We start from the raw sequence: 19732 nt of genomic DNA on the forward strand, positions 1-19732 counted from the left end.
TGGAGGTCCATTAGTGGAGGTCCATTAACCCCCAGTGGAGGTCCATTAACCCCAGTGGAGGTCCATTAACCCCTAGTGGAGGTCCTTTAACCCCTAGTGGAGGTCCTTTAACCCCTAGTGGAGGTCCTTTAACCCCTAGTGGAGGTCCTTTAACCCCTAGTGGAGGTCCTTTAACCCCTAGTGGAGGTCCATTAACCCATAGTGGAGGTCCATTAACCCCTAGTGGAGGTCCTTTAACCCCTAGTGGAGGTCCTTTAACCCCTAGTGGAGGTCCTTTAACCCCTAGTGGAGGTCCTTTAACCCCTAGTGGAGGTCCTTTACCCCTAGTGGAGGTCCTTTAACCCCTAGTGGAGGTCCATTAACCCCCCAGTGGAGGTCCTTTAACCCCAGTGGAGGTCCTTTAACCCCTAGTGGAGGTCCATTAACCCCTAGTGGAGGTCCATTAACCCCTAGTGGAGGTCCATCAACCCCTAGTGTATGGGGTACCTTGGCGATGTGGTAGTGTTGTCTGGCCAGCTCTGACTCTCCTCCCTGCTTGGCGTGGAGGGCTGCCAGCTTATACTCCCTCTGTCTGTTTAGAACACACTGCTTCAACTCTACAGAGAGAGAGAGGAAGAGGAAGAGAGAGGGGGAGAGAGAGAGAGAGAGAGAGAGAGAGAGAGAGAGAGAGAGAGAGAGAGAGAGAGAGGTAGAGAGAGAGAGAGAGAGAGAGAGAGAGAGAGAGAGAGAGAGAGGAGAGAGAGAGAATGATATAACAACCAGAATGTTCCAGTGCTTAGGGGACTGCGGTGACATTTACAGGTTGGTGTCTGTCTTCAAGCTGGTGTCTGTCTTCAAAAAGGTGTATGTGTGATCTACCTGAGTGCCGTGCGTCTGGTTGAATGGGGGTGAGGGGGGAGATAGCAGGTGTATCCGGGGTAACGGCAGTGTGTTTCTGAGGGGGACCAGGAGGCGGGGCTTAGGAGGCGGGGCAACAGGCGGAGCCTCCCTCAGAGGCTTCTGATTGGTGAACGGGGAGGGCGTCAGCACTGGGGTTGGCAGCCCCCGTTCTTTGATTGGTTTAGGCTGCTGCACGGGGCTGGGGCAGGCTTTCCACCTGTGGAGACAGGAGGCGGGATTTCCTCTTCGTTGATTGGTTTTCCTTTCTTGGCTGACGTCATCATGGACTGCAACGTCTAGGGGAGACAACAAGCAAACATACAATTCAGCTGGCTGGAAAAGTAGACCTTCACATGTCGAATCACAGGTTTACATATGGCTAGATGAGTGTGGGATAATTCATGTTCCTGGAGGGGAGATATATCAAGCGTCTCATAGGATTGCTGATCTAGGATCAGGTCCATCCTGTCCAGTAATCTTGTTCATTATAATCTTAAGGGAGAAACTGGTCATAGATCAGCACTCCTACTCTGAGACACATCATACAACCAGCCCATGGTCTCTGGCTCACCTTCAATCCGCGGTCGTATCTGCGAGCCTTGCTGGTCTCCCCTCTGCATTAGCATTGGAGATGGCTGTCTGGTACATGTCAATGCGTTCAGCCAGGCAGGCCTCCAGCCCGGTTGCACCACTAGGAGTGCTGGGGGTGGAGCGGGGGTGGAGTTAGAGCTTGGAGTGGTGGCAGGTTTCTGAACCTCTTCATCATCATCGTCCTCCAAAACCTCATTCAGCTCAGCCTGGGGATGGATAAAGACACATAAATGCATAAAACACACACACAGACACACACAGAGAGACACACACACACACACACACACACACACACACACACACACACACACACACACACACACACACACACACACACACACACACACACACACACACACACACACACACACACACTTCAGGAAAAGTGTTGCCATTGGGAATGAAACAACAACCAATAGGAGGAAGATAAAGGACATGAGAAGTGTGAAGAGGAGGAGTGTAAACATGGTGGATACCAGGAGATCATCATCATCCTCCAGATCATCATCCCCATCATCATCATCCTCATCAAGGTCCTTCATACACAGAGCCGCCATACGCTCGATATCAGCCATGGGAACTGGAGCTGTGGAGAGGCAGGCGGGTCAGACACACACACGGTATCAACCCGGTTCTAGTGGTAGGGTCTGTGGAAGTTATTTCATACAAGATTGGGAGAAGATAATGGGTGAGGATGATGATGATGATGACCTTTTCCTGTCCCTTTCTTCCCCTGGGACCCGCCCCCGCCCATCAGAGCCAGTAGCTCCGCCTCCAGCTCTTTTTCATTTCCTCCTCCATCCGGAGACAGATCCAGGAGCAGCCCCATCTTAGAGAGACAAAGAGAGGGAGAAAGAAAGAGAATTGAAAACACAAATGACTGGTGTTATCAATGACAACTTGACTTACAGTTATCAAATCAATGATCAAAATGACGTTACCTGTTTGGCTCGCGCTGCCCCCTGTCCCCTGGGCGGGGGGTTCCGACTGTGACTCATGGAGAGAACCTTGTCAACGGACCTGTGGCACAACGACAACAACACAGTAGAACCAAAGAGACCTAATGTAACATGTGGCAAATAGTTCCAGTAGTTAGCTACATTCAGCTTTTATCGTACACGTGTTTGCAGACAAAAATGGACAGCTAGCTACAGGACTTTGTTGAATTTACACTGCATTTAGCTAGTTGGATACATTTCATTGATATCATGGCTGCTAATAACACATTCGTTGACTGCTCACGTTTTGTGTCAGTCTCTGACAACGCTTAGCAACAAATGAGTACAGTGACGTTAGCAGTTAGCTAGCTATCAACAGCAAATTCATAGTATCAATCATGGCACAAATGTTGTTTATCCTCATTCGATGTCGAGCAGCTCTGACTTGTAATAGTTAGCTTGTTAACAAGGTAACGTTAGCTTTCCATGTCATTTGTAAACATTGGCACTAAAAGCTTTGTTTTACCTTGTCATACGTTATCCACGGACCATATGTTGAGCGCTTTCTTAGTCCATACGACGACTGATAATTTCGAAAACATACGAGAGAACCCTAGTCACGTATAAAGTATTGCTAGTTAGAGAGCTATTAAAAACACGAAACGGTGTGTACATTGGCTACTTCCTACTTCCTGCATTGGGTAACCATTGGCAACGCGACTACCTCGCTTTACGGCGTTTGAAGAACACGCCCAGAAATCGCTGAAAAATATTCTAACAAGTGTCTAGCTGTAAGGTCCAGTCAAAGTTATATGTAAAAAATCTTATATTCGTCACCGAATATTAGATTTGTTTTAATCTTAGCAAGACAGTTGTGCTTGGTATGCACTGTAGCTATATGTTTCAGTGAGAGTGTTAAACGTTTGATAGCTAGTTAGCAAGAGAGACCACTCACAATCCGTCTTGATCTGCACTGCCAGGTAGGCTAACTACCTACAGTTGTGACCAAACCAAGAGCTTGAGGAGAAACTAAGATCTCCCATCAAAATTCAAAAGTGTTAGCTAGATAGATGTTATTGGCTAGTTGTCTTTGTTTTGAATGAGATGTTTTGTCAGTGTCATGAAATCTGATATTATTGGCAAATCATTGTTAGCTAACTTAGCCCTACTGACACTTTGTCTCTGTTTTGTTTTTGCATAGCATTTGAAGAGCGAGCTTGGGAGGATGACCAAAAACAAAAGCAAACCACAAGTAAGACTGAAATAACCCCGTTAAATTCACATCAACTGTATATTGGGGCTTAACGATCTCCAATGCTTTCATTGGCTGAAATCATTGATTCCTAAAGTGAATACCTGGACATAAAACGTTCATCCAACATCGTTGAATTTATCTGAGATTTTAATTGAACCAGGTAAGTCGACTGAGAACACACATCTCAGTTACAGCAACAACCTGGGAAATAGTTACAGGGATGAATGAGCCAATTGGAAGCTGGGGATGATTAGGTGACCATGATGGTACGAGGGCCAGATGGGGAATTTACCCCAGACACCTTTGTTAACACCTCTACTCTTATAATAAGTGCCATGGGATCTTTTAGTGACCACAGAGAGTCAGAACCCCCATTTAACAACCCATCCAAAAGACAGCACCCTACACAGGGCAATGTCCCCAATCACTGACAAATATTTTTTTAGACCAGAGGAAAGAGTGCCTCCTACTGGCCCTCTAACACTACTTCTAGCAGCATCTGGTCTCCCATTCAGGACCAACCCTGCTTTACTTCAGAAGCCAACCAGCAGTGGGATGCAGGGTGCTATGCTGCTGGCAAGATACTGAAAAACAAAGTGAAAGGTTGCCAGTCCACCCGTTTGCTTGCTATGTATGTGTGAAAGAAAGGACAGTTCCTTAGCATAAAGTGGATGTTTTCTCTCCAGGTTTCACACCTCCCCAGCCGAGGTCACTCAGGTCAAGGAAGAGAAAGTGCAGTGATGAGTCAGAGGAGAGCGCCCCCTCTGGAGAGACAGTGGAAGCACAGCCCTCACACCTAGAACAGGTAGCCACCAGAAGCTCCATTTGCTGGTTGAGCGTTCGTCAGTTACAATTCAAATGTTGCTATGTTCTAACTGATTCCCCCTCCTCTGCTGTGTGCAGCAGGACACTGAGGGAACAGTGTTAAACACCACCTCTCCTCCTAAAGATCCCCACTGCCCTCTGACAGCCTGTACTACTCATCCATCTCAGCAGGCTAACAAAGCGGGAGATACCACTGCACCCAAGCAAGAGGGGGATCCAGTGGAGGAAAGTCCGGTTGTGACTGGCTTTGAGGGAGAACAAGCCATTGGAGGGGCTGTGGAGGGGGCGGGCACAGAGGAGTCAGTTCCAACCAATCAGGATGACCATAGTGTGGAGTACTCTGTCAAAGATGACGAGGGTAGAGAAGAAGAAGACATCAAGACACAGAGTTTCCTTAGCTTCCCCCACACCCACTGACTGTAGCACAGCCCCAACCCCAGCCCTCCCTGCTTCCCTCCAAGGAGGTCAACGTTGGGGACGGCGACAGTCAAACCGACAAGGAAGAGGAGCAGTGTGGAGAGAAGAACCCAAAGCCCAATATGGAGGAGCTCGACAGTGAACAGCAGGAGGCTATAGATGACAGAGGTGTTTGTCTGGGTGGTGGGAGGGAGGGGCCACCAGTGGAGGAGGACAGATCTGTGGAAGAACCAGTGAAGAAGAGGAGAAGGAGAATGGGGATGTGTGGTCTGGGAGAGAGAGAGAGGAGAGGGATAGAGGAGCAGTGGCAGAAGGAACGAAAGAGTGTGACGGAAGGAGGGAGGGAGGGAGAAGAGATGGTGCTGGTGAGGAAAGCGGAGGAGGAGAAAGTGGAGAAAGAGAGAGAGGAGGACATCGGGCAGAGTGGTGATAGTGGTGGTGGTGGTTGTGCCAACCTGGTGGCTGTAGAGGGAACTACAGCAGCATCATCCTCTGATCCGTCCCTCCTTTCATTCATCCCTCCATCCGCTCCTCTGGGGAGTACCACTGAGCAGAGGAAGGAAGAGGGGGAGAAGTTAGATGAGGAGCAGCTTCAGTCAGGGGGAGAGGCCAGCCATGCAGACCCCAGCGACGTGGCTTATTCTGGGACAGAGCAGGTCACAGGAGAGGGTCTCCGGACTGGCCTGGAGGTGGACCCACTGAGTGAGCAGCCTGTGGTGTTGGTGGAAGAAGAGCTAGACACAGAGGGGTTGTGGAGAAGAACCAGGAGGGGACAGGGGGCTGTGGGTCGAATGAGCCAGAGGAGAGCCCCCTAGGGCCCCTACACCATCCTCCACCACCACCCCTACCTCTATCCCTCTGGAGGTTGGGACAGAGAGGGAGCACCACGGAGAGGTGCAGAGCTCACCTACCCAGAGAGAGGGGGGGGCTGAAGATGGGGCTGGGACTGTGGCCGAACCCCGGGCACTCATTCTGTCCCCGGCTGACAGAGGAGAGTCCACCATGCCTCCCCCCACAAAGCCAGGTCCTGGAAGGGAGGGGCACAACCAGGCTCCAGTGACACCTGGTGGCTCGGAGGAGAACAACCACGTGAGTGTTTTTGTTGACGTCTTTGTTTGTTACTTTGTTTGCTTGTTTGAGTCCTGATTGTTTGTGTATTTCAGTCCACCACCCCAGACCTGACCAGAGACAACGATGATGCTGCTGTCGTTGATCCGTTTGGAGTGCTGCCTCTGGACGACATGTCTGACTCTCAACTCAACACCATCACTCTGACGTGAGAGAGGGGAGGAAGGAGGGGGTATAGGAGGGAGACGCAGGCATGGGGAGGAAGGAGGGGGTATAGGAGGGAGACGCAGGCATGGGGGAGGAAGGAGGGGGTATAGGAGGGAGACGCAGGCATGGGGGAGGAAGGAGGGGGTATAGGAGGGAGACGCAGGCATGGGGGAGGAAGGAGGGGGTATAGGAGGTAGACGCAGGCATGGGGGAGGAAGGAGGGGGTATAGGAGGGAGACGCAGGCATGGGGGAGGAAGGAGGGGGTATAGGAGGGAGACGCAGGCATGGGGGAGGAAGGAGGGGGTATAGGAGGGAGACGCAGGCATGGGGGAGGAAGGAGGGGGTATAGGAGGGAGACGCAGGCATGGGGGGAGGAAGGAGGGGGTATAGGAGGGAGACGCAGGCATGGGGGAGGAAGGAGGGGGTATAGGAGGGAGACGCAGGCATGGGGGAGGAAGGAGGGGGTATAGGAGGTAGACGCAGGCATGGGGGAGGAAGGAGGGGGTATAGGAGGGAGACACAGGCATGGGGGAGGAAGGAGGGGGTATAGGAGGGAGACACAGGCATGGGGGAGGAAGGAGGGGGTATAGGAGGGAGACGCAGGCATGGGGGAGGAAGGAGGGGGTATAGGAGGAGACACAGGCATGGGGGAGGAAGGAGGGGGTATAGGAGGAGACACAGGCATGGGGAGGAAGGAGGGGGTATAGGAGGGAGACACAGGCATGGGGGAGGAAGGAGGGGGTATAGGAGGAGACACAGGCATGGGGGAGGAAGGAGGGGGTATAGGAGGGAGACGCAGGCATGGGGGAGGAAGGAGGGGGTATAGGAGGTAGACACAGGCATGGGGGAGGAAGGAGGGGGTATAGGAGGTAGACAGGCATGGGGGAGGAAGGAGGGGGTATAGGAGGAGACGCAGGCATGGGGGAGGAAGGAGGGGGTATAGGAGGTAGACGCAGGCATGGGGGAGGAAGGAGGGGGTATAGGAGGTAGACGCAGGCATGGGGAGGAAGGAGGGGGTATAGGAGGGAGACGCAGGCATGGGGGAGGAAGGAGGGGGTATAGGAGGTAGACGCAGGCATGGGGGAGGAAGGAGGGGGTATAGGAGGGAGACGCAGGCATGGGGGAGGAAGGAGGGGGTATAGGAGGTAGACGCAGGCATGGGGGAGGAAGGAGGGGGTATAGGAGGTAGACGCAGGCATGGGGGAGGAAGGAGGGGGTATAGGAGGGAGACGCAGGCATGGGGGAGGAAGGAGGGGGTATAGGAGGTAGACGCAGGCATGGGGGAGGAAGGAGGGGGTATAGGAGGTAGACGCAGGCATGGGGGAGGAAGGAGGGGGTATAGGAGGGAGACGCAGGCATGGGGGAGGAAGGAGGGGGTATAGGAGGTAGACGCAGGCATGGGGGAGGAAGGAGGGGGGTATAGGAGGTAGACGCAGGCATGGGGGAGGAAGGAGGGGGTATAGGAGGTAGACGCAGGCATGGGGGAGGAAGGAGGGGGTATAGGAGGTAGACGCAGGCATGGGGGAGGAAGGAGGGGGTATAGGAGGTAGACGCAGGCATGGGGGAGGAAGGAGGGGGTATAGGAGGTAGATGCAGGCATGGGGGAGGAAGGAGGGGGTATAGGAGGTAGATGCAGGCATGGGGGAGGAAGGAGGGGGTATAGGAGGTAGACGCAGGCATGGGGGAGGAAGGAGGGGGTATAGGAGGAGATGCAGGCATGGGGGAGGAAGGAGGGGGTATAGGAGGTAGATGCAGGCATGGGGGAGGAAGGAGGGGGTATAGGAGGTAGACGCAGGCATGGGGGAGGAAGGAGGGGGTATAGGAGGTAGATGCAGGCATGGGGGAGGAAGGAGGGGGTATAGGAGGTAGATGCAGGCATGGGGGAGGAAGGAGGGGGTATAGGAGGTAGATGCAGGCATGGGGGAGGAAGGAGGGGGTATAGGAGGTAGATGCAGGCATGGGGGAGGAAGGAGGGGGTATAGGAGGTAGATGCAGGCATGGGGGAGGAAGGAGGGGGTATAGGAGGTAGATGCAGGCATGGGGGAGGAAGGAGGGGGTATAGGAGGTAGACGCAGGCATGGGGGAGGAAGGAGGGGGGTATAGGAGGTAGATGCAGGCATGGGGGAGGAAGGAGGGGGTATAGGAGGTAGATGCAGGCATGGGGGGAGGAAGGAGGGGGTATAGGAGGTAGATGCAGGCATGGGGGAGGAAGGAGGGGGTATAGGAGGTAGACGCAGGCATGGGGGAGGAAGGAGGGGGTATAGGAGGTAGATGCAGGCATGGGGGAGGAAGGAGGGGGTATAGGAGGTAGATGCAGGCATGGGGGAGGAAGGAGGGGGTATAGGAGGTAGATGCAGGCATGGGGGAGGAAGGAGGGGGTATAGGAGGTAGATGCAGGCATGGGGGAGGAAGGAGGGGGTATAGGAGGTAGATGCAGGCATGGGGGAGGAAGGAGGGGGTATAGGAGGTAGATGCAGGCATGGGGGAGGAAGGAGGGGGTATAGGAGGTAGATGCAGGCATGGGGGAGGAAGGAGGGGGTATAGGAGGTAGATGCAGGCATGGGGGAGGAAGGAGGGGGTATAGGAGGTAGATGCAGGCATGGGGGGAGGAAGGAGGGGGTATAGGAGGTAGATGCAGGCATGGGGGAGGAAGGAGGGGGTATAGGAGGTAGACGCAGGCATGGGGGAGGAAGGAGGGGGTATAGGAGGTAGATGCAGTCATGGGGGAGAGGAAGGAGGGGGTATAGGAGGTAGATGCAGGCTTGGGGGAGGAAGGAGGGAGGTATAGGAGCTAGACGCAGTCATGGGGGTGAGGAAGGAGGGAGGTAGGAGGTAGACACATGCATGGGGGAGGAAGGAGGGAGGTATAGGAGGTAGACGCAGGCATGGGGGAGGAAGGAGGGAGGTATAGGAGGTAGACGCAGGCATGGGGGAGGAAGGAGGGGGTATAGGAGGTAGATGCAGGCATGGGGGAGGAAGGAGGGGGATATAGGAGGTAGACGCAGGCTTGGGGGAGGAAGGAGGGGGTATAGGAGGTAGACGCAGGCATGGGGGAGGAAGGAGGGAGGTATAGGAGGTAGACGCAGGCATGGGGGAGGAAGGAGGGGGTATAGGAGGTAGACACAGGCATGGGGGAGGAAGGAGGGAGGTATAGGAGGTAGATGCAGGCATGGGGGAGGAAGGAGGTGGATATAGGAGGCAGACGCAGGCTTGGGGGAGGAAGGAGGGGGTATAGGAGGTAGACGCAGGCATGGGGGAGGAAGGAGGGAGGTATAGGAGGTAGACGCAGGCATGGGGGAGGAAGGAGGGGGTATAGGAGGTAGACACAGGCATGGGGGAGGAAGGAGGGAGGTATAGGAGGTAGACGCAGGCATGGGGGAGGAAGGAGGGGGTATAGGAGGTAGATGCAGGCATGGGGGAGGAAGGAGGGGGATATAGGAGGTAGACGCAGGCTTGGGGGAGGAAGGAGGGGGTATAGGAGGTAGACACAGGCATGGGGGGGAGGAAGGAGGGGGTATAGGAGGTAGACGCAGGCATGGGGGAGGAGAGAAGTGCTGATATGCAGATGAGGTAGATGAGATGCAGGTAGATGAGGAAATTAGAAAATAAGAGTGAGAATAAGAATAAGAGCCTCTTCTGTTCCTGAGAGCAAATTAGTCAAAAGCTTTTGAGGACCATCTTTCACAGAGTCGCAGAATGTTTTAAACATAAACTATCTTGGCTGTCAAATGGCTTATAACACCATTAATAACCTCAACTGTTTATTATTTGTGGAAGATTGTTGTTTTTTATCCCCCCAGAAATTGCTGACCACCTGCAATACCCAACGATAACCACTGATCTAGATATACCACCTGCAATACCCAACGATAACCACTGATCTAGATATACCACCTGCAATACCCAACGATAACCACTGATCTAGATATACCACCTGCAATACCCAACGATAACCACTGATCTAGATATACCACCTGCAGTACCCAACGATAACCACTGATCTAGATATACCACCTGCAATACCCAACGATAACCACTGATCTAGATATACCACCTGCAATACCCAACGATAACCACTGATCTAGATATACCACCTGCAGTACCCAGCGATAACCACTGATCTAGATATACCACCTGCAGTACCCAACGATAACCACTGATCTAGATATACCACCTGCAATACCCAACGATAACCACTGATCTAGATATACCACCTGCAATACCCAACGATAACCACTGATCTAGATATACCACCTGCAGTACCCAGCGATAACCACTGATCTAGATATACCACCTGCAGTACCCAACGATAACCACTGATCTAGATATACCACCTGCAGTACCCAACGATAACCACTGATCTAGATATACCACCTGCAGTACCCAACGATAACCACTGATCTAGATATACCACCTGCAGTACCCAACGATAACCACTGATCTAGATATACCACCTGCAGTACCCAACGATAACCACTGATCTAGATATACCACCTGCAGTACCCAACGATAACCACTGATCTAGATATACCACCTGCAGTACCCAACGATAACCACGGATCTAGATATACCACCTGCAGTACCCAACGATAACCACGGATCTAGATATACCACCTGCAGTACCCAACGATAACCACTGATCTAGATATACCACCTGCAGTACCCAGCGATAACCACTGATCTAGATATACCACCTGCAGTACCCAACGATAACCACTGATCTAGATATACCACCTGCAGTACCCAGCGATAACCACTGATCTAGATATACCACCTGCAGTACCCAGCGATAACCACTGATCTAGATATACCACCTGCAGTACCCAACGATAACCACTGATCTAGATATACCACCTGAGGTACCCAACGATAACCACGGATCTAGATATACCACCTGCAGTACCCAACGATAACCACTGATCTAGATATACCACCTGCAATACCCAACGATAACCACTGATCTAGATATACCACCTGCAGTATCCAACGACAACTACTGATCTAGATATACCACCTGCAGTACCCAGCGATAACCACTGATCTAGATATACCACCTGCAGTACCCAACGATAACCACTGATCTAGATATACCACCTGCAGTACCCAACGATAACCACTGATCTAGATATACCACCTGCAGTACCCAACGATAACCACTGATCTAGATATACCACCTGCAGTACCCAACGATAACCACTGATCTAGATATACCACCTGCAGTACCCAACGATAACCACTGATCTAGATATACCACCTGCAGTACCCAACGATAACCACTGATCTAGATATACCACCTGCAATACCCAACGATAACCACTGATCTAGATATACCACCTGCAGTACCCACGATAACCACTGATCTAGATATACCACCTGCAATACCACAACGATAACCACTGATCTAGATATACCACCTGCAGTACCCAACGATAACCACTGATCTAGATATACCACCTGCAGTACCCAACGATAACCACTGATCTAGATATACCACCTGCAGTACCCAACGATAACCACTGATCTAGATATACCACCTGCAGTACCCAACGATAACCACTGATCTAGATATACCACCTGCAGTACCCAACGATAACCACTGATCTAGATATACCACCTGCAGTACCCAACGATAACCACTGATCTAGATATACCACCTGCAGTACCCAACGATAACCACTGATCTAGATATACCACCTGCAGTACCCAACGATAACCACTGATCTAGATATACCACCTGCAGTACCCAACGATAACCACTGATCTAGATATACCACCTGCAGTACCCAACGATAACCACTGATCTAGATATACCACCTGCAGTACCCAACGATAACCACTGATCTAGATATACCACCTGCAGTACCCAACGATAACCACTGATCTAGATATACCACCTGCAGTACCCAGCGATAACCACTGATCTAGATATACCACCTGCAGTACCCAACGATAACCACTGATCTAGATATACCACCTGCAGTACCCAACGATAACCACTGATCTAGATATACCACCTGCAGTACCCAACGATAACCACGGATCTAGATATACCACCTGCAGTACCCAACGATAACCACGGATCTAGATATACCACCTGCAGTACCCAACGATAACCACGGATCTAGATATACCACCTGCAGTACCCAGCGATAACCACGGATCTAGATATACCACCTGCAGTACCCAACGATAACCACCGATCTAGATATACCACCTGCAGTACCCAACGATAACCACTGATCTAGATATACCACCTGCAGTACCCAACGATAACCACTGATCTAGATATACCACCTGCAGTACCCAACGATAACCACGGATCTAGATATACCACCTGCAGTACCCAACGATAACCACGGATCTAGATATACCACCTGCAGTACCCAGCGATAACCACTGATCTAGATATACCACCTGCAGTACCCAGCGATAACCACTGATCTAGATATACCACCTGCAGTACCCAACGATAACCACTGATCTAGATATACCACCTGCAGTACCCAACGATAACCACTGATCTAGATATACCACCTGCAGTACCCAACGATAACCACTGATCTAGATATACCACCTGCAGTACCCAGCGATAACCACTGATCTAGATATACCACCTGCAGTACCCAACGATAACCACTGATCTAGATATACCACCTGCAATACCCAACGATAACCACTGATCTAGATATACCACCTGCAGTACCCAACGATAACCACTGATCTAGATATACCACCTGCAGTACCCAACGACAACTACTGATCTAGATATACCACCTGCAGTACCCAACGATAACCACTGATCTAGATATACCACCTGCAGTACCCAACGATAACCACTGATCTAGATATACCACCTGCAGTACCCAACGATAACCACTGATCTAGATATACCACCTGCAGTACCCAGCGATAACCACTGATCTAGATATACCACCTGCAATACCCAACGATAACCACTGATCTAGATATACCACCTGCAATACCCAACGATAACCACTGATCTAGATATACCACCTGCAGTACCCAACGATAACCACTGATCTAGATATACCACCTGCAGTACCCAACGATAACCACTGATCTAGATATACCACCTGCAGTACCCAACGATAACCACTGATCTAGATATACCACCTGCAGTACCCAGTAACGATAACCACTGATCTAGATATACCACCTGCAGTACCCTACGATAACCACTGATCTAGATATACCACCTGCAGTACCCAGCGATAACCACTGATCTAGATATACCACCTGCAGTACCCAACGATAACCACTGATCTAGATATACCACCTGCAGTACCCAACGATAACCACTGATCTAGATATACCACCTGCAGTACCCAGCGATAACCACTGATCTAGATATACCACCTGCAGTACCCAACGATAACCACTGATCTAGATATACCACCTGCAGTACCCAACGATAACCACTGATCTAGATATACCACCTGCAGTACCCAACGATAACCACTGATCTAGATATACCACCTGCAGTACCCAGCGATAACCACTGATCTAGATCTAGATACTTCATCTTGTTTCAGTAACATTACTGGTCAGATACATTTATCCATCTTCCTAGAACTAGTACACTATTTTATAACTTTGTATTGGCTTGTTTTGATGCCTACCATGAACCCGTATTCCCCATATAGTGCACATGAGGCCCTGGTAGAAAGTAGTGCATTATATAGGGAATGGTGCCATTCTCTGTCTCTCTCTTCCCCTTAACTAGTGAGAAAGAGGAAGAGGAGAAAGAGGAAGGGCATGAAGACGCTACAGAACTGGTCTGTGGCCTGATCAGAGAACTCTCCTACCTAAAGTGAGTCTTCGTCTCTTTTCCCTCCTCTCCCTCCATCCTTCTACTGCTTCACCACTTTCTCCTAGTGAAGACCTTTGACCTAATGAACTTTAGAAGTCAGCCTGATCTGCTCCACAGATCTCTGAGCTCTGATTGGCAAGATGGCTGTCTGCTCAGATGGACATAGATTAGGATCTCACCTCCTTAGTTAACACAGGAGAGGAGGAGAACAGGGGATGGGGTTCTAAATTCTGCTGTTAGCTGTACCATGTGTTCCTCTCCCTCCTCCTTCACTACTGTTAGCTGTACCATGTGTTCCTCTCCCTCCTCCTTCACTACTGTTAGCTGTACCATGTGTTCCTCTCTCCTCCTCCTTCACTACTGTTATCTGTACCATGTGTTCCTCTCTCTCCTCCTTCACTACTGTTAGCTGTACCATGTGGTCCTCTCCCTCCTCCTTCACTACTGTTAGCTGTACCATGTGTTCCTCTCCCTCCTCCTTCACTACTGTTAGCTGTACCATGTGTTCCTCTCCCTCCTCCTTCACTACTGTTAGCTGTACCATGTGTTCCTCTCCCTCCTCCTTCACTACTGTTAGCTGTACCATGTGTTCCTCTCCCTCCTCCTTCACTACTGTTAGCTGTACCATGTGTTCCTCTCCCTCCTCCTTCACTACTGTTAGCTGTACCATGTGTTCCTCTCCCTCCTCCTTCACTACTGTTAGCTGTACCATGTGTTCCTCTCCCTCCTCCTTCACTACTGTTAGCTGTACCATGTGTTCCTCTCCCTCCTCCTTCACTACTGTTAGCTGTACCATGTGTTCCTCTCCCTCCTCCTTCACTACTGTTAGCTGTACCATGTGGTCCTCTCCCTCCTCCTTCACTACTGTTAGCTGTACCATGTGTTCCTCTCTCTCCTCCTTCACTACTGTTAGCTGTACCATGTGTTCCTCTCCCTCCTCCTTCACTACTGTTAGCTGTACCATGTGTTCCTCTCCCTCCTCCTTCACTACTGTTAGCTGTACCATGTGTTCCTCTCTCCTCCTCTTTGAGTTGTCTCACCTCAGTCTGATGAGCAGCCAGCTCTCTCAGACGGCCGTCCGTCTCCACCTTCTGCCCTCCGGGTCTTGCTGGGGAGTGTTGTTGTGCGGGACTGTTTTGGGGTCTGTTCTGTCTGGATAGTGTGGACTAGATCTCTGAGCTCCATGTCTCTCTCCAGCTCTGTGAATGTTTCCCTCTCAGTGGTGGATGAGGTTGTGGGACCTGGGTGTGTTCAGTGCTGAGGGGGCGACTATCCTCGTCTACAGGACAGTTTGAAGAGATGTGATCAGACTCACTCAGGATGGGGGAGTCGTCACAGAGAGAGATCTTGTCCTGCTATGCTCTCTCTTTGATCTCTCTCTCAATTCAATTTCAATTCAATGGGCATTATTGGCATAGGAAACACATGTTTACATTGCCAAAGGAATCTCACACCTCTCAAGATCAAACCAACAATGTTTGCATGACAGTGGTGATCAGATGTTTTGTAAGTAGTAGTAAAAACAGACAAATAGCAACTGAAAATAACATCACTCTCTCCCAATGCATCTCTTCCTCCCTCCCCTATCCTTCTCTTTTCTCCTTTTCTCTCCCTCCTTCATCCCTCTCTTTCAGTCGGGTAGTGATGGCTACCCATCGGGAGCTAGAGTCTCTTCGCCGTGGCAACAAGACCGCGAGGCCTCCCCCACGCCGCGTCTTCCCCCCACGACTCTCTGAGATCTAGAATGCCTCCCAAATAGCACCCTATTCCCTATATAGTGCCCTACTTTTGACCTGGGCTCATAGACACTATATAGGGAATAAGGTGCCATTTGGGACCTACAGCGAACCATCATCGCAACGCCCCCAAAGGCTCATGGGTAACAGTCTTCACATAGCGGAGGCTCACTTGAAAGTTGATTTGTATTTCTGTTTTGACTTGAATACTCCAGATCAGTTTGAGAACAATGATCCAAAGTATCAACCCAGATGAGACCTGAATGTTTGTCAAGTTATATGGACACAACGTTATAATAATAATGCAGGTCTATAATACCATTTAAGGGTTCTGAACTGAATGTTTGTCAAGTTATATGGACACAACGTTATAATAATAATGCTGGTCTATAATACCATTTAAGGGTTCTTTTCTTGTCCTCAGCCTTTCCTAATGCTGAGGACATCACTTTGGAACAGTATGTAGTTACTGTGTTTTGTAGAATGTGTTATAAAATAAATGACCACTAAGGTGAATCTTTGGTTATTGTACATCTCCTCATCTCAGTCGTGTCTCTATGAAACATGCGGCTTTAATAACTAACCAGTCTAAAGATTCCCAGCATAAAGATCACCTTTAACACTATATAGTGCACTACTTTAGACCACTGCCCTATATAGTGCACTACTTTAGACCACTACCCTATATAGTGCACTACTTTAGACCACTGCCCTATATAGTGCACTACTTTAGACCACTGCCCTATATAGTGCACTACTTTAGACCACTGCCCTATATAGTGCACTACTTTAGACCACTACCCTATATAGTGCACTACTTTAGACCACTACCCTATATAGTGCACTACTTTAGACCACTGCCCTATATAGTGCACTACTTTAGACCACTACCCTATATAGTGCACTACTTTAGACCACTGCCCTATATAGTGCACTACTTTAGACCACTGCCCTATATAGTGCACTACTTTAGACCACTGCCCTATATAGTGCACTACTTTAGACCACTGCCCTATATAGTGCACTACTTTAGACCACTGCCCTATATAGTGCACTACTTTAGACCACTGCCCTATATAGTGCACTACTTTAGACCATAGCCCTATATAGTGCACTACTGTTGACCACAGCCCTATGGCCCCTGGATCAAAAGTAGGGCACTATTTATGAAATATAATGCCATTTGCTGAATACAACAGGTGTAGTAGACCTTACTGTGAAATGCTGAATACAACAGGTGTAGTAGACCTTACCGTGAAATGCTGAATACAACAGGTGTAGTAGACCTTACAGTGAAATGCTGAATACAACAGGTGTAGTAGCCCTTACCGTGAAATGCTGAATACAACAGGTGTAGTAGACCTTACTGTGAAATGCTGAATACAACAGGTGTAGTAGACCTTACAGTGAAATGCTGAATACAACAGGTGTAGTAGACCTTACAGTGAAATGCTGAATACAACAGGTGTAGTAGACCTTACAGTGAAATGCTGAATACAACAGGTGTAGTAGACCTTACAGTGAAATGCTGAATACAACAGGTGTAGTAGACCTTACAGTGAAATGCTGAATACAACAGGTGTAGTAGACCTTACAGTGAAATGCTGAATACAACAGGTGTAGTAGACCTTAACGTGAAATGCCGAATACAACAGGTGTAGTAGCCCTTACCGTGAAATGCTGAATACAACAGGTGTAGTAGACCTTTCCGTGAAATGCTGAATACAACAGGTGTAGTAGACCTTACCGTGAAATGCTGAATACAACAGGTGTAGAATACAACAGGTGTAGTAGACCTTACTGTGAAATGCTGAATACAACAGGTGTAGTAGACCTTACAGTGAAATGCTGAATACAACAGGTGTAGTAGACCTTACCGTGAAATGCTGAATACAACAGGTGTAGTAGACCTTACTGTGAAATGCTGAATACAACAGGTGTAGTAGACCTTACAGTGAAATGCTGAATACAACAGGTGTAGTAGACCTTACAGTGAAATGCTGAATACAACAGGTGTAGTAGACCTTACCGTGAAAGAATACAACAGGTGTAGTAGCCCTTACCGTGAAATGCTGAATACAACAGGTGTAGTAGACCTTACAGTGAAATGCTGAATACAACAGGTGTAGTAGACCTTACAGTGAAATGCTGAATACAACAGGTGTAGTAGACCTTACAGTGAAATGCTGAATACAACAGGTGTAGTAGACCTTACAGTGAAATGCTGAATACAACAGGTGTAGTAGACCTTACAGTGAAATGCTGAATACAACAGGTGTAGTAGACCTTACAGTGAAATGCTGAATACAACAGGTGTAGTAGACCTTACAGTGAAATGCTGAATACAACAGGTGTAGTAGACCTTACAGTGAAATGCTGAATACAACAGGTGTAGTAGCCCTTACAGTGAAATGCTGAATACAACAGGTGTAGTAGACCTTACTGTGAAATGCTGAATACAACAGGTGTAGTAGACCTTACAGTGAAATGCTGAATACAACAGGTGTAGTAGACCTTACCGTGAAATGCCGAATACAACACGTGTAGTAGCCCTTACCGTGAAATGCTGAATACAACAGGTGTAGTAGACCTTTCCGTGAAATGCTGAATACAACAGGTGTAGTAGACCTTACCGTGAAATGCTGAATACAACAGGTGTAGTAGACCTTACTGTGAAATGCTGAATACAACAGGTGTAGTAGACCTTACCGTGAAATGCTGAATACAACAGGTGTAGTAGACCTTACCGTGAAATGCTGAATACAACAGGTGTAGTAGACCTTACCGTGAAATGCTGAATACAACAGGTGTAGTAGACCTTACTGTGAAATGCTGAATACAACAGGTGTAGTAGACCTTACAGTGAAATGCTGAATACAACAGGTGTAGTAGACCTTACCGTGAAAGAATACAACAGGTGTAGTAGCCCTTACCGTGAAATGCTGAATACAACAGGTGTAGTAGACCTTACAGTGAAATGCTGAATACAACAGGTGTAGTAGACCTTACAGTGAAATGCTGAATACAACAGGTGTAGTAGACCTTACAGTGAAATGCTGAATACAACAGGTGTAGTAGACCTTACGTGAAATGCCGAATACAACAGGTGTAGTAGCCCTTACCGTGAAATGCTGAATACAACAGGTGTAGTAGACCTTTCCGTGAAATGCTGAATACAACAGGTGTAGTAGACCTTACCGTGAAATGCTGAATACAACAGGTGTAGTAGACCTTACTGTGAAATGCTGAATACAACAGGTGTAGTAGACCTTACCGTGAAATGCTGAATACAACAGGTGTAGTAGACCTTACCGTGAAATGCTGAATACAACAGGTGTAGTAGACCTTACCGTGAAATGCTGAATACAACAGGTGTAGTAGACCTTACCGTGAAATGCTGAATACAACAGGTGTAGTAGACCTTACCGTGAAATGCTGAATACAACAGGTGTAGTAGACCTTACTGTGAAATGCTGAATACAACAGGTGTAGTAGACCTTACCGTGAAATGCTGAATACAACAGGTGTAGTAGACCTTTGGGTTTGGTCGGCCAACATGTGTTTTATGACTGCATATCACCGACAAGGGTTTTGGTCGGCCAACATGTGTTTTATGACTGCATATCACCGACAAGGGTTTTGGTCGGCCAACATGTGTTTTATGACTGCATATCACCGACAAGGGTTTTGGTCGGCCAACATGTGTTTTATGACTGCATATCACCGACAAGGGTTTTGGTCGGCCAACATGTGTTTTATGACTGCATATCACCGACAAGGGTTTTGGTCGGCCAACATGTGTTTTATGACTGCATATCACCGACAAGGGTTTTGGTCGGCCAACATGTGTTTTATGACTGCATATCACCGACAAGGGTTTTGGTCGGCCAACATGTGTTTTATGACTGCATATCACCGACAAGGGTTTTGGTCGGCCAACATGTGTTTTATGACTGCAATGAGCGCAACAATACGCACAAAAAT

At 49.1% G+C, this 19732-nt stretch overlaps 2 protein-coding genes and 3 long non-coding RNA genes across 33 annotated transcripts; 3 read left to right on the forward strand and 2 right to left on the reverse strand.

Moving 5' to 3' along the window:
* Window positions 1-467: 467 nt before the first annotated feature.
* LOC127929381 (coiled-coil and C2 domain-containing protein 1A-like) lies at window positions 468-3109 on the reverse strand. The gene is made up of 7 exons (XM_052517339.1): window positions 2935-3109; window positions 2412-2490; window positions 2182-2299; window positions 1947-2056; window positions 1451-1676; window positions 859-1175; window positions 468-596 (listed from the first exon to the last, which is right to left on the reverse strand). The coding sequence occupies exons 1-7, from the start codon at window positions 2940-2942 to the stop codon at window positions 591-593; spliced, it is 864 nt and encodes a 287-aa protein (XP_052373299.1). The 5' UTR covers window positions 2943-3109; the 3' UTR covers window positions 468-590.
* A 42-nt stretch (window positions 3110-3151) lies between these two features.
* LOC127929382 (uncharacterized) lies at window positions 3152-5651 on the forward strand. 2 transcript variants are annotated; one of them, XR_008134679.1, is made up of 4 exons: window positions 3152-3388; window positions 3610-3660; window positions 4350-4468; window positions 4567-5651. It is a non-coding gene; the product is annotated as an uncharacterized LOC127929382 (long non-coding RNA). The 2 variants fall into 2 exon arrangements; XR_008134680.1 differs by having other exon boundaries at window positions 3161-3199.
* Window positions 5652-5715: 64 nt separating this feature from the next.
* si:ch211-286b5.2 (uncharacterized) lies at window positions 5716-16284 on the forward strand. Its single transcript, XM_052517349.1, has 4 exons — window positions 5716-5994; window positions 6069-6181; window positions 13926-14012; window positions 15647-16284. The coding sequence occupies exons 1-4, from the start codon at window positions 5908-5910 to the stop codon at window positions 15753-15755; spliced, it is 396 nt and encodes a 131-aa protein (XP_052373309.1). The 5' UTR covers window positions 5716-5907; the 3' UTR covers window positions 15756-16284.
* LOC127929394 (uncharacterized) lies at window positions 10005-13913 on the reverse strand. 26 transcript variants are annotated; one of them, XR_008134744.1, is made up of 7 exons: window positions 13399-13913; window positions 13156-13195; window positions 12716-13035; window positions 12196-12555; window positions 12036-12115; window positions 10716-10955; window positions 10005-10475 (listed from the first exon to the last, which is right to left on the reverse strand). It is a non-coding gene; the product is annotated as an uncharacterized LOC127929394 (long non-coding RNA). The 26 variants fall into 26 exon arrangements; XR_008134741.1 differs by having other exon boundaries at window positions 13116-13195; XR_008134734.1 differs by lacking the exon at window positions 13156-13195 and having other exon boundaries at window positions 12716-13115; window positions 13479-13913.
* A 1171-nt stretch (window positions 16285-17455) lies between the features above and the next one.
* LOC127929397 (uncharacterized) lies at window positions 17456-19283 on the forward strand. Of its 3 annotated transcripts, none has more exons than XR_008134767.1 (5): window positions 17456-17517; window positions 17572-17761; window positions 18442-18555; window positions 19007-19196; window positions 19235-19283. It is a non-coding gene; the product is annotated as an uncharacterized LOC127929397 (long non-coding RNA). The 3 variants fall into 3 exon arrangements; XR_008134768.1 differs by having other exon boundaries at window positions 17471-17517; window positions 17572-17647; XR_008134769.1 differs by lacking the exon at window positions 17456-17517 and having other exon boundaries at window positions 17553-17647.
* Window positions 19284-19732: the final 449 nt, after the last annotated feature.

Source organism: Oncorhynchus keta, unplaced genomic scaffold (assembly GCF_023373465.1).
Source record: "Oncorhynchus keta strain PuntledgeMale-10-30-2019 unplaced genomic scaffold, Oket_V2 Un_scaffold_713_pilon_pilon, whole genome shotgun sequence".
Lineage (NCBI taxonomy): Eukaryota > Metazoa > Chordata > Actinopteri > Salmoniformes > Salmonidae > Oncorhynchus > Oncorhynchus keta.

Excerpts from the sequence above, each read along its gene's own strand:
- LOC127929381 (XM_052517339.1), bottom strand. Across the intron at positions 2,057-2,181 it reads GAAGAAAGGGACAGGAAAAG|CTCCAGTTCCCATGGCTGAT; the intron begins GTCATCATCATC and ends GCCTCTCCACAG. Across the intron at positions 1,176-1,450 it reads GATACGACCGCGGATTGAAG|ACGTTGCAGTCCATGATGAC; the intron begins GTGAGCCAGAGA and ends TGTCTCCCCTAG.
- si:ch211-286b5.2 (XM_052517349.1), top strand. The coding sequence starts at position 5,908 with ATGCCTCCCCCCACAAAGCCAGGTCCTGGAAGGGAGGGGCACAACCAG. Across the intron at positions 6,182-13,925 it reads CTCAACACCATCACTCTGAC|TGAGAAAGAGGAAGAGGAGA; the intron begins GTGAGAGAGGGG and ends CCCCTTAACTAG. Across the intron at positions 14,013-15,646 it reads AGAGAACTCTCCTACCTAAA|TCGGGTAGTGATGGCTACCC; the intron begins GTGAGTCTTCGT and ends CCTCTCTTTCAG.